Source organism: Tamandua tetradactyla, chromosome 12 (genome assembly GCF_023851605.1).
Source record: "Tamandua tetradactyla isolate mTamTet1 chromosome 12, mTamTet1.pri, whole genome shotgun sequence".
Taxonomy (NCBI): Eukaryota; Metazoa; Chordata; class Mammalia; order Pilosa; family Myrmecophagidae; genus Tamandua; species Tamandua tetradactyla.
This window is the reverse complement of record NC_135338.1, coordinates 63,393,074-63,407,146: the sequence shown is the minus strand read 5'-3', so window position 1 is coordinate 63,407,146 and position 14,073 is coordinate 63,393,074. Positions and strand designations below refer to the sequence as shown.

General features: G+C 40.3%; 1 protein-coding gene across 1 annotated transcript in view; it reads right to left on the bottom strand.

Moving 5' to 3' along the window:
- DYNC1H1 (dynein cytoplasmic 1 heavy chain 1) overlaps positions 1-14,073 on the bottom strand; it is a 76,692-nt gene that overhangs the window by 34,058 nt on the left and 28,561 nt on the right. The window contains exons 12-30 of the mRNA XM_077123581.1: positions 12,937-13,077; positions 12,388-12,564; positions 12,176-12,286; positions 11,974-12,093; positions 11,165-11,404; positions 9,265-9,420; positions 9,007-9,120; positions 8,691-8,801; positions 8,402-8,611; positions 7,961-8,107; positions 7,572-7,738; positions 7,312-7,485; positions 6,365-6,530; positions 6,095-6,283; positions 5,815-6,009; positions 4,938-5,220; positions 4,605-4,705; positions 3,680-3,839; positions 2,320-2,563 (exon numbers count right to left, since the gene is read on the bottom strand). Of these exons, the coding sequence (XP_076979696.1) occupies positions 2,320-2,563; positions 3,680-3,839; positions 4,605-4,705; positions 4,938-5,220; positions 5,815-6,009; positions 6,095-6,283; positions 6,365-6,530; positions 7,312-7,485; positions 7,572-7,738; positions 7,961-8,107; positions 8,402-8,611; positions 8,691-8,801; positions 9,007-9,120; positions 9,265-9,420; positions 11,165-11,404; positions 11,974-12,093; positions 12,176-12,286; positions 12,388-12,564; positions 12,937-13,077 (3,206 nt within the window). The remainder of the gene's footprint in view (positions 1-2,319; positions 2,564-3,679; positions 3,840-4,604; positions 4,706-4,937; positions 5,221-5,814; positions 6,010-6,094; positions 6,284-6,364; positions 6,531-7,311; positions 7,486-7,571; positions 7,739-7,960; positions 8,108-8,401; positions 8,612-8,690; positions 8,802-9,006; positions 9,121-9,264; positions 9,421-11,164; positions 11,405-11,973; positions 12,094-12,175; positions 12,287-12,387; positions 12,565-12,936; positions 13,078-14,073) is intronic.

The following is a 14,073-nucleotide window of genomic DNA, read 5'->3' as shown; positions in this document are numbered from 1 at the left end:
CTAAATTGGACACCTGAATAGTGTGTAACTGACTAGTCTAGTTAATTGGCATAAAACAAGGATTCTGATATATAGTGTACTTTGATAAATGTATAAAAAACCATTTAACATTAATTTGACTATAGGCCTAGAGACTCAATGTAGGGAGTAATTTGGTGAGTAAATTCTTAAATCAAGAAGCACTAGAATGAGAAAGTGTTAGAGCAGCTATTTGTTTTTCTTACAATGAATGGAAAGGAGTCTTTATTCCAGTAATTTCCAGAGAGAGAGAGAGAACTTCATCTAGGAAGTTTATGAATTCTTTAAACAGGTATTTTCATACTGGAAAATAGCTTGCTCATTTAGAATTCAGATGAAATGCAAATATGATGCAAGAGAATGTAGAGTGTTTTTAATATTTTTGAACGAAGGAATTAAAATTTTATTTCCCCTGGTTCACAGCAATAAAAGAAATTAGTGTTGTAAAACATTTTTAAATGAAGTTCCTTGCTTTGTCTTGGGTGGGTTTTTTTGTATGTGTATTTTTTAATTTGAAAGCTCTGTCTTCCATAATGTTAATCAGGTAATATTGACCTTCCATACATAGAACTCTTAGTTCACTCTTCTCTAACGGGGACAAATTGCTGTGACAAACCATGTTTTATTGTGCTTGTCTGACTCTCCTTATCAACACCATGTATTCTGCAAGAGCACAGATTGAGATTAGGTAATCGGTAGCATAAGTTTTTATTCCCTCTGTATACTATTAAGTATCCTAAAAGGAGATTTACAAATACCATGCTCTCAAATGTTCACAAGCTTTTATCTAAATTTCCCTTTCATGTGACCAAATTTTGCATTGTTCAAAATATATGATCTCTTTTTTTTAACCTTCTCTCAAGTAGTAATTCTGTATCTCCTAATTTCAGTTTTAACAATCCATAGCATTCTGGTATAGACTATTCCCATTCAGTCTTAAAGCTTAATCTTTTCTTTTTTTGGCAGCAGATTTTTGTCCTGGGAATCTCTTTCATGGTTAGTTTTGAAAATGTTGGCCTTGCATTATGCACAGCATTTAATGTTGTCAAAATAAAACCAACTAGTAATTATGGTATGTTTTTAGTATGGTTTTTATGGCAACTTAAATGACAAATGAAGTAAACTGCTCTCAGGTTACTATGATGAAATTCCAAAATGTCTAAGTTTTGAACAGTATTCGGTTTGTTATGGCATTGAAGCAATTATGTTGAGAAAAAAAGTTGGTCGATTGGCTGTTTTTAATTGACTTTTACAATATACGTCTCAATGCCCTATTTCTAAACAGTTTACTAAACACCTTGTGCAGTTAAACAAATCGTTAAACAGTTTAAGAGGGTGTTGCTAAATTTTTTATGTCATTACTAAAAAAATCTTTGTAGCAAATGCCTGTCAGCACTTTTTCCTCCCTTTTCTTTGTTTTTTTTTTTTACATGGGCAGGCACCAGGAATCAAACCCGGGTCCTCTGGCATGGCAGGTGAGCATTCTTGCCTGCTGAGCCACTGTGGCCCACCCAGAAATTCCCTCCCTTTTTTATCTCCTATTTTCAGGAGTAAAGCATAGCCATAACTGTATCCTAGTCTGACACATAACTAAAAATTTACAGTTTGGGGAGTTTTTGCCAAATTAATTTTGGTCGTTTATCCCTCACTCATAAACAGAAGGGAAGGCCTACTTAAAATATTTGGACTACTTTAAAAACTTGAGCAATGTCATGAATCCATAATGTGGACTAGTAGATATTTTTGTAAGAGTTTAAAATGCTGATATTTGGTAGAAGTAGAGAATAACTCGTATTTTATCAATTCAGATATTAGTACGGTTGCTTTCCCTATTTGTTCAATAGACTGACAATACTGCAAACTTTATAGAATTTGAGCCTTTACAATTTAAGTGAAGGAGTGTCAAACATTTCTGGTTAAATTCAGGACAGTTCTTTTACATAATCTGATATAATCTCATTCAGGAGGCTTAAAACATTAGTGGTCAATCTTGTGAATTTTAATGGTTCCCTGTTGTTTACAAAATCAACAACTGGTACAATTTCTTGATGCTGTGGTTTCAGTCTCTGCTAGTTCATATTGCATGTTTATTTTGGACAGTTTTTTGTTAAGCATGGTGCTTGCACTGGTTTAAATAAAATGCTAACAGAGGAAAAAACAACAGTAGCATCAAGTGTTAAGAAATAACAGACAGAAACTTTTGAGACGTGCTATAATAAGGAAAATGAATATTAAAGTCAAATGGGTACACTCGTGACACCCTAAGACCATGGTAGGGCAGACTGGCAGTCAGTTACTCACTTAAAGAAGGGGACGATCTTGTTGGCAAGCACCTCGGCAGTGCGGAAGCCCTGTGAATACAGCATGACCTGGGCAATCAGCTGCCGGTCAGGCTTAGTCATAGCCAAGCTCCGGAATAGCTTCTTCAAGTTGTCTGGAAGGTTCGACCTGCCTGCGTAGCCAGGGTTCATGGTAATGAAAATGGCCATGTCCGGGCTCACTTTGACTTGCTTGTTGAGTAGCTCACAAGTAATGGGGGCAGAGGCTGAAAACCAGATGATGGCATTAAGACTCGTCAAAAAAAGCTGGTATAATTCTATCTAAAACAACAAAGCACCCATTTTTCTAAAGCCCAGAAGTCCTGAGGAACTCCAGCAAAGCTCCCTAGAAAGACGTACCAGGTGTACTTGCCCTATTCAGACTAACCCACTGACACACACCCCTCATGTACATGGAAGCAGTTTGAATGTGTAAGAGATGAAGCCATCAGAGGCTGGAAACACACTTTTCTATTTGGTGGAAGGGAACACTGTTGCAACTGCTTAGCTAGAGTAAATGTCTGTGCCGTAAGGTCAACTCCAGGATATAAATGCAATCTGACAATTGCAGAGACAAAGATGATCAATGTTGTAACACAACCGGGTGGCTTAATCATGAAAGTAATCTTCATCTAAAATTTTATCAAAAGAAAAAAATCCTCTGAACTACTAAGAATAAACTTATTTATTCCATTAAATATTATCAATCACCATTAGAAATCAAATTAAGCAATTACATGGTTTGTTTTCTTTGACCCTCTTTTTGTTTTATTTAGGTGGTCAGGCAAATTGTCTGGTAAAACAAGTATCATTATCCTGGGATAAAAGTAAACAATAAAGTTAAACTCTGTGCACCTAAGGGAGAACTTCATGTCTATTCACCATCAATGAATTTACTTCTTCCAGCACCCAACCCTGCCTCCAGGGACTTTGTGTTGAACAAAGCAAATGAAGCAGCCCTAGGAGCCCCTGAAAACACATAATCCTATGGTGATAGAGGGCTCATTCTCAAAGCTAGATAGGAGAACACGCTGGTTAAACAAGGAACCAAGAAGATTGTCTCTGGGAGGGTGCAGAAAGGAGTGGGGAGCAGTGAGGGTCCCCACAGCAAAAGGGAGCACAGAGCTGCTACTGGACACAGGAAACTGTCTGCTACTGCACTAGACCGAAGCATACATGCTGCTGGTGCAGAGTCAGCCTGCGGCTCTGACCTTATTACCCACGACTGCATTCATGAGTTCCTGGGAAATGAATTCTGATTTCTAATCAAAAGGGTAGCACATTAGTTCACAATGGAATTTCCCTCTACCTTCTGTATTTTTAAGGAGACAGAAAAGACTTACTCTTGTCATAGTTGGGATTGGAGTGCTCGCGCAGAGCCTCCTGTATGCACTGCACCTGCTGGGACACGGCAGAGAGCATCCGCTCCTCCAGGCGGTTAAACTCATCGAAGCAGCCCCACGCACCCACCTGGCAAAGCCCCACAAAGATGCGGCCCATGGCCTGAAACAGAGAGAGAGAGAGACTCTGCAACCACTTACTTAGGCCTCAGTTTTACATAGTTCAGATGCTGGCTCTGATTATCTATCCAACCTTCGGCAAGTCACATCTTTTTGAAACCAAGTTTCCTCATCTTTAAAATGGGAATAATACCATGTACCTCACAAGGAGGTTTGAGGATGAAATTATACATGTGAGGCAAGCCTCAGCACCTCCGCACAGCAAATACTGACTGAAAGATAGCCACTGTCACTGTGCGCGTGTGACATCCTAGTTTTTTCTTCTTGTGCCAATAAAAACTATTATTCTTATTCTATTGGTTTTTGTCAATTAAAAAATACCTCTTCTAGGGAGCATAATGGTGGCTCAGTGGCAAAATTCTCGCCTGCCATGCTGGAGACCCGGGTTCAATTCCCAAAGACTGCCCATGTGAAAAAAAAAACAAAACAAAAAACTCTTCTATATATAATTGTTCATCCTCAGACAGGGACACTAAGCACTTTTTTCAAAGTGCCTAAGAAATTGTTTTTTGGGAAATGATACACTACACTGAAAGATCCAACTCTGAAAATACAAAGCTACAGGGTATATCAAAGCACACAGGCTGGACATCTTAAATGGTTCAAAGTAACACCGGCTCTACAAGGACCCAGAAGGCTGATGAGCCATCTTGAGCTTCTAGGCCATGGGCTAAGAGGTGCAAGCTTGGTATTCTCTAACTGAGCCTCTCAGGCATTAGATTTTAAGTGGTTCCCTAAAGTTTCTCACCTGAAAATCAAAGGTTTCATCACAGTTGAAAACCAAAACAAACCGTCCAAGCTGATGGCCGAGAGCTTTGACAGACTCTGTTTTCCCAGTACCAGCAGGTCCTATTATTTGAAGAAAATTATTTGAGTATTTGAGTCTATGCCTAATAATTAGGAACATATCTCTAGCTTTAAGAGAACCGTAAAAATCCAATCAAAGTAGATATAATAAATGCAAGCAAATTTAAGGCTTTGGAAAGTACTAGCCATGCTAAGAAACACATTTAAACCAGCCATGTGATCTTTAACAAGCATGTTTCATGTGAACTCCACACATTTGGGTTTGTGGACTTACCAAATGGTGAGCCCCCCAGTCGTGCTTCCAAGGCCTGCGTCATTGTCAAATAGCAGCGGTCTGTGAGTGGGGTCTGCACCAGCTTGTCCTGGACGCCCAGGTACTCAAAGCCATAATTAAATTTGGCATTTGCCATCTGAATTGACAACTGCTGCAACACATCAGTTTGCTTAGGGTCAAAGTAAAACCGCATCTGGCTGAGCCACTCAAAGGATTTGGCATTATCAATCTTGCTTTTGATCAAAGACCTTGTAACATCCCTCTGGTGAACCAACTCTGTAATCTGAGGAAAGACAGTCACTTGAAACGTTTATCAAAAAATGAAGTCACATATTATAATCTATAAACTTGTGGATTATTTGTTAGGCTTAAATTGAACTTCCGGTACTAGTGACTTTTGATAAATATTCCAAAACATAAACTAATTTTTAAAAGACAATAAAATGTTATGTGACAGAATCACATAGGGTCAAGACAGCTGCAGACAAAAAAAAGGAACCATGACAAACAGAAAAACTCACTTTAAATAAAAACTCTGGACACAGAATAAAACATAATAAATGGACACCTGTCTTTCATGTTTGTCTGAACCATCTATACCCTGCAGACTGGGCCACAGAGCCCAGATGCAGAAACTTCGAGCTCATAGACATACTCCTGGGCACACCCAGTGCCTCTCTCAGCACTGCCAAAGGTGCTTCTCTGGGAACGAGAAGATGATAGAGCAAAAGAACCTGATCAAAGCCTGTTACCTTCTTTCTACAGTGATGCTTGTATACCACTGAGCTTATCTCCCAATAAGACCAGAGAGTCAAAACCCACCCCAGAGTCTACCAGTGTGCCACTGGTTAGGATCAAGTCAGGGAATCAGACTAACCAGATGCTCCAGTTTCCTTCGCCGCAGTGGGGGCTGCTCCATCAGGACGGAGTCTGCCAGCACATTGAGAGTGACCTCCACGTTGCTGAGCACAGAGTGCAGGGGTGCGGCATCGCCACCCCCACCCACTCCACCCAGAGCAGACTCCACGTTTTCTGACCAGGCTATTTGGGCAGACAAAACCACAAGCTGGGCCTGAAAGACACAAGCAGTTCCACAGCATCTTCTCAAAGATCAGCAAGAGCGTCTGTCTTCAGTCTGACCCACTTCTACACATTACCTGATACTTATCAATCCAAGTGATGTAGGTGTTTGGATCAATTGAAGTTGCTTTACCAAAAATCTCTACTTCTGTAACAGACTCAGCAAGAAGTTTAGCCAGGGTGACCCTCATCTCCTTTTCTACCAGGGTGAGCCACTCATTGATTTTGGGATGTTCAGTAATTGATACAGGAGTTTTAAACATGACCTGAAACAAATGCAATTTAAGAATTAAGATGTACAAAAATTTGAGAGAAGTTTTCTAAGCTACAAACATAAATTTAACCACCTCCTCTCCTTCACGGGATGAAATGCCTAAGACGACAGAGTTATCTTCATTCAGGATGATGCTCGAAACTCCAGCAAACATTTTCTTGAAATGCTTCTGTAACTTAGCTACATTCTTGCTATTTCCAATGATTTCGAGCAAATCTTCATCACCCACAAAATAGAATCTAAGATGAAAAAAGCATTTAAGTTGCTAAAAAATTGTAATAATCACAAATAATGTGAATTAAGGCAAAATTTCATATTGTAGAAAGGGAAAGAGGATGTGCGTGGTGGTGGACATCTGTGGGATTACAGAGCTCATCTAAATATTTTCCACCTCTCAGCAAAAGTTACATATTTATGTAACAAGATCTTAAAGAGGAATTCAGTGAATTTTGTGTCATTCATCTAACTTCATGAATGTTTTATTTTAACCTATAGAATTCATGTTAAGCAAATCACTCAGTAAGGATGAGATGCCACTTAGAAATAATCAAAGCTAAACATTTAAGAGATGCAAGCTGCCTGAGAGGGTGGATGATAGTATAAAGTTTTAAAAAAACCCACCCACTAATGCAAGGTGTTAATAATAGGGGAAAGAACATGTGTTCTGTAAACTTAGAACTGCTCTAAAAATTAAGTTTATTTAAAGAATCAAAAAAGAAATCCGGGGCAGGCAATCATGGCACAGTGGCAGAGTTCTCGACTGCCATGCCCAAGACCTGGGTTCGATTCCCAGTGCCTGCCCATGCGGGGGAAAAAAAAATCCGAGGTGAATTAAGGATTGGTTATAATTAGGAATCAGTGAATGAAAGGGAAATGATTTCATTAAATGGAAGACGGCTAATAAAATCTTTGATGTAAAAATTGACTGACGCACAGGCCCAGAAAGGAGAGAAGATGATAAGAAGAAAGCACAAGGAAAACTCAACTTTATTTAAATACAAGTGAAAACAAATCTCTTACCTGGGAAAAGATGAGCGCTCTCTTTCCAGGTATTCTCCCAGTGCTTTTTGGATCTTTCCGAGCAAGTCTGCCAATCTTTCCAAAGACCTCTGTACCCCCTGGATATTCAGAACATCCATAACAAGGGGAGACTTGGATACTTTTTTCATTAGAGCCAAAAACTCTGTGCTGATACTGCAAATCAAATGAGAATATGCATCAGCCTTTCAGGGAGGGGATGTAGCTCCTCTCTGGTTCTTTAGTCTTGGAGAGAGCCCTACCTTTGAAACCTCTGGGTTTCCACTGGTAGCAGTTGCTTGATGTCCGCACTGCCAGTGAAGATGCCTTCCAGGTAGACCCACCGCCGCTGCACGTCAATCCACACATCAAAGAGAGCCATGATTCGGTTCAGTTTGTCTTCCCAGCTAAGCGCATCCTCTTCAAAAACCTAGTGGGTAAACAGAAGGGCACTGCTGCTCAACTTTCACTGATAGATTATATGTTAAAACCACTAAAAAAATGCAGATTATGATGTCCCATCAAGGTATTTCCCTTACATTTAAAAACATGTAGTTACCATCAGCCAAAATGTATTTCCATGAAAAGGGAGGGAACACACTGACAGGGGCAGGGGATGGGAGGGGTGGGAGTTGTGGTCCCTGAACAGCACCTTGTAATATGGTGAGAGCTTCATGGCCGACACACTGTTGATGTGCTCTTTGACCTTGTTGAAGAGGTCATCCCAGCCACGAATCAAGCGACACTTGTTCTGATAGTTAACCAAATCTAATTCATAAGTATTCCACACCTCTCTTATCTGAAAAGAAACCAGAAAGAGGTCTGGTATTAATATGCCATCATCAGATGCATGAGAGACCAAGTGTTAGGGGGACCAAAAGGACCACACACAACCACATACTACTTTTAAGAAGCTAAAAACATGTAGTACCATTCTGAGGACATTTTGATTTAAAGAAGGTTTCCCAGTAGATATGTACCTCAATAGCTACTGTATGTTAGCCATTCTTGCCCTTTCATAATTCTGTTTCCACAGCTCAGATCTATAGCCTGAAGTTGGACCGAGAAGTAATAGTCCAATCCTACTACTTACCTGTTTCAAAAATTCTTCCAAAGCCATTTCCCCTTGTGCCACAAGCAGTACATCCTTGACAATTGCTTCGTTTTTCTGCAAGTCAACATCCCAGATTTGGCCAAGGGTTAGCTCAGAAACCACCCAATTAACATGAAGTCTTTTCATCAATTGTTTCCAATGGCGATCTTTAAGTGCTTCAGATTTCAATTCAATCACCAGCATGTTTATCTGTGGGGCAAAGGAGCCAAGTCACTCAGGCAGTTCTGTCTCCTCAACACCTGTGGCTATGCAACACTGAGGCACCCACCTTCATGTAACCCTTCAGCAGCCTCTGGACAAATTCATAGGATGCATACTGCCGCAATCGTGCAGGAAAGTTTTTCAGCTGGTTCAAGAGGCCATCTAAATTTTGTCGAAGCTTTCCAGAGAAAAATAAGATAATATTTTGTTTGCAAACATTTCTTTAAGTGGTGAGATATTTTTAAAACGGTTTTAAAATAAATTTTATTTTAGTCTGGATGATTAATCACATGTAAAACATTGACATTTTGTTATTTGTTTCTTATTTGCAAAGTCTCTATATAAAGGCACATACAGACATACCTATATATTTAACTAAATACCTTTCGAGGCTGTACGGAAACCCATGGCTGCTCTTTCATCTGATCAATTTGTTCCCAGACTTTAGAAAGTTCTGACCAAACGCCTTTCAGGTCCTGTAATTCCTCTAAGGCCACCTGTAATGAAGAACAGTAGAACAGTTACATTTTGAAAGTAGAAAGTATCTCCACATATAGAAGGGACCTTGTGAGACTACCCAGGTCAGTGGCAAAGTGGGGATGAGAACCAGATTTCCCATCTCCCCATCAAACAGTTCATACCTGTACTCGCTCTTCACTGCCACTGAGAAGCCCTGTGTCGGTCAATTCCAACGCTTCCTTGGCCTTTGCACACTTCTCTCTGTCATCCTTCAGCCTGCCAAACTTTCCTTCATAGATAGTAAGAGCTTGAAGTGCCTCCTCTGGGCGAAGGTTTCCCTGAAAGCAGTTAGAGCATAGAAAAGTCCAGAGTAAAGCTCAGGAGAATAATTTGGTTGAAGGTAGAGGGATCCTGCGGGGCTTCTGGAGATATACGATTCCTTGAAAATGTGGACAACACATGTAAAAATTCAAAAGTTGTATATTTATATTTGTGAATGTTACTGAATCTAGGCTACACTTTAATAAAACATAAGAATCCATAAATAAAAAACAAAAGCAGAGCCCCTCTCAATTCCAGCCCATGTTTTACCTAGGATGGAATACATTGCTGTCAGAGGAATGAAGCTCTGGGGGTCTGACAGCCACACCTTTTCTGATATACACAAGGTGCCACATCAGTAAGTGAAGACTAAGAAATAAAAGCACTGTCCTTACCTGAAATGGATGCTAGTTCAACATTAGCGCTAGTGTTTATAGATTTCCTTTTAATTTTAATAACCTTTAAGGATGGCTACATAAAATGTCATAGTTTGCTACAAAAGCAAAATACCAATTAATTTCAGCTATCACACATTACCAACACGAAGGTGAGGAGATTAGAGACATCCCAAATTTAGTGACAGATTTCTTGCCCATTCCCACTCTCAGGGAACACACTCCCCTGCTGGAGGCAACATTTATAACCCAGCAGTACTGGCATTAGTAAAAGCAGAGACCCTTTCTTCTTAAAACAGGGACCTGTGAACACAAAGTAGAATCTGACAAGGCCTAGCAGCCCAGAAACAGTTAAGACAGGACAAAACACTAATCAGTAAAACAAGAGGCTAACTTGCCCCAGGCCTGTTGGAGAAACTTATACCCCCAAACTAGAAAATGAGATTAACGTGCAAAATATTTTAACATCCTTACCCCTTATATATGTCTATGTAAATAAATAACATTTGAATTCTGTCCCTCCTAGACCAACTATGCCACCATCTCTTTGCTTGAGCCTTGCCCTTGCTTTTCCCTCTACCTGAAACACTTCCCCCAGCTGTCAGTACAGCTCTTGCAGGCCACCACTTCCATGTCACCTTCCCTGACACGGCACTAAACCACTAACACAATGCTTCTCCCCCAGCCCATCACCCTTCCCTCATTTATTTTTTTTCTGTATCACTTCACATCATCAGACTCAAAATCTCTATTTTTCTTACTCATTTGTTATTAGCATCTGTCTCTTCCCACTGAAGCATAACTCCGTGTGGGAGTCACTGCTGCATCTCCCCCTCTCTAAAACAGTGCTCAGAACGTTGGTGTTCACAGAATACTGAGCACACAGAGAGAACTGAATGCAGCAGGTTCTAGGCACAGAAAGGTTTAATAATTATAAAAATCACCAAAGAATCTGCCCCCCTACAATATACAAAGTAGCAGGACCAATGGGAGGCTGGGCCTGTGGCTATGAGAAATTAATTTCTAATTGGAACAGCCTATGTTAGAGGACAATTTAGGAAGAGAAAAACTCATCTTTTGAACCATTTCCTGACATAATGGCAGTCATTAGGGGTTCTGGGTAGGAAGAGTTAGTCTGAGTTAGATTCTTTTGTATTTTCAAATTTCCTAAGTACAAATACTACTTTTTGAACTTCAAAAGGGAAACAAGTCTTCATTTCTGGAAAGTTAAATCCCACCAAGGGTTTTTAAATTTTTTTTTTTATTTTTTTATTTTTTTTTAATTTTTATTTTTTTTTGGGTTTTTAAATTTTAAAGAAAGCACATCAGATTGTGGTTTAGAAGCTTCAGATAAGGGGAGACTTACCGTGACCGGTTTGGTTTTCTCCCAGTCTGTCAGCAGGTCAATCGTGCGGCTCTCTACCGCCCGGTCTTCCTGCACGATCTTCATCTGCAGGTTTGCCACCTGCTGCTGAATGGCAGAGTCCTTCCGCCGCATGATGTCATTGAAGGCTCCCCACTCGCCCTCGATGTTGTCAATATAAAGCCAGGAAGGCGGGAACTGGAACCTCTGCTTTTCCAGCAAGCGCTGCCCATTGCGGTAAAGCTTTCACAGCAAAAAAAGATTTTTTTTTTTGGTATAAAAATAACAGAAATTAATCAGATTACCACAAAAGAGAAGATACTCTATGACTACAGAACACAAGATCAGTGCATTTCCTCTTCTCCTAAAATCTTCCACCCCAAGATGACTGTGGTCAGAGGGCAATGAGCCCTGACACCTCTACCCCGCCAGTGCAGTTAGTGTACCTGGCTGTGGCCAAATGGCCCTGAACAGCACAAAACATGTACTGGAGCTCATGCTCCATCCCCTCAACCTAAATAATATGAAGAATGTTCAACAAGTCAAGTTTTAAGAGACTAAAACAGTGGTCCTCAAAACTTAATGTGCATAGAAATCACCTGCAGAGCTTTTTAGAATGCAGATTTCCAGGACATCTGCCCTTCCAACAAGCTCATCTCAGGTGGTTATGAGAAAGACTGTGGGCCATGCCACAAGAAAAGCACCTTCCAGGTTAGTTAGATTCAGAACACTCCCTCAGAATACAAAGTGTTAAGGAAAACACATTAAACTAGTGGTCTGGTTTGAGAACTTCAAACATTCAAAGGGTTTACCTCAACTTGTTTTTCAAACTGCTTGATCTTGCGCTTCAAGGACTGCACATAGGTGATGAAGGTCACTGCGTCGGAGGTGCTGGCCGTGTCCACTGAGTGCTGCTCGAGCTCTTGGCGAGACTGTGTAAGGAGAATGAAGCCAGTGAGTGTGAAGGCGGCTTACAAGCACACTCACTAACCTGACAGAATCCTGCCTCCTCACCTTTGAGATCTGGGAGTGGAATTCAGTCATGTTTGATCCCAGCATCTGTCCAAATTTGCTGAGAACCTCCTTGTGCCAAGAATCATACTTCAAATTCACCTTGGACTGTACCTGAAGTGAGGGAGGCAGACCACATCGTCAGTGCTTTCTGCTTAACTTCTGTCAAACAGAAATGGTGCTTTACTCCAATACCATTCAACAGCAGAACTCACCTTGCCATAATCTATAACTACTGGGCCAAACTCCTTCTTGGTTTCCGCATTGTCAAAAGTTCCTCTGGCCTTCCTTATTTGGACCAAGAGAGCTTGCCATTTGTTTAGATCCTCCCCAAGTCTGTTATAGATATTTTCAGCTTGCATATCCCATAAACACTGATACTGAAGCCAAACCTGCAAATGAAGACATAGTTCAATAATGCTGTCTGGTTTTCCATGTTGTAGTCACATCTATTATGTTCATTTTCCATTAAAAAGGTTCAGGTTCTTTCATCACCATTAAAAGTAGAAAATTTTTACCTCAGAATCTTGAAATTTCCATTACACAAAAGAATAAAATTTACTATTCCTCAAAATGACAGTTAATACCCTCAAAAGACATGTCTTATGTTAATTCTTTGCTTTTAAAAAAAATCCAGATATAATCTAGAGAATCATATTACATGCAGTAAAAAAAGTTTTAGCTTTATATGTATAAGATTTCATACTCTGTATGTTCTAGACTAGGCTATACAATCTATTAGTGTGAAAACTGGAGCTTTATACCTTGACATACTGCTCTACTTCAGTCACGATGCCCATAACTGCAGAGTATGACTCTTCCAGGGCGACAGGGCCATCGGGCATCCGTGTCAGAGCATTTCGGTAGAATTTTTCCTCTTCGGTCAGTTCATAATGCACACCCACCTAGCCAACCGAAGGCATAAATGAACACAAGTAATGCATACAAAAATGTGAACTTCAGAGTAACCTCTGACCTAACTAATGAGCTGAAAGAATAACTTGTGATTAAAAACTGCTTTTAAGGGAGAACATCCACTTACCTCAGCCATAAGTAACCTACTTATAGTTAATGCATCAAACTCATAAAAAGAATAATTAGATTAACCACAAGCTAGAAAAATATGGTACCACTAAAGGCACAACGCAAACAGAGCGCATGCTGAAGTTAACAAGCAGAGGGCATGACACTCCTGAACGGCAGCACTCACAGACCTAAAGGTCTTCATTTGAGAAGTTAGAACTGATGATTACATCTAATACAACGTGAGGCTATGACCAAATATCGTCGTCAACTTAGCTAATGGAACCCATGGTATGTTCATTCATTTGTTTTAACTATTTGAGCGTCTATTATGTCCCTGACACTGTTCTAGGTAAAATAGACAGTAAAACACAAAAACCCTCTGCTCACTTGGACTTATATTTTACAGAAGAGACACAAGGAAAAAGTTAAATAAACAAAATGTCAAATGGTGCAAAGCATCCTGGAGAAAAATCAGGAAGGGGGACCAGGAGTGCTGGTGGGGGGTGCAGAGGTGGGAGAGGCATTTTAAACAGGGAGGTCAGGGAAGTCTCAATGAGAAGATAACATCTGAGCAGATACTAGATGGAAGGAAGGGAGAAGGCCCTGTGGGATCTGCTAGAAGGGTGTTCTGAGCAGGGAAATCAGCAAGCTTAAAGGCCTTGAGGCAAGATATACTTGGCACATTTTAGTACCACAAGAGTCCAGTGTGCTGGAGTAGAGAAAGTGAGGGGGAAAAGCAATAAGCAGCAGGTTACTTGGGGCCTAGCAAGTATCTGGTTTTCAGGTTGAGTGAGATGAGAAACCATTATTAAAGGGCTCTGAAAGAAGCAGTGTCAGGACAGACTTACATTTGAAGACTTAAATCTGCTGAAAAT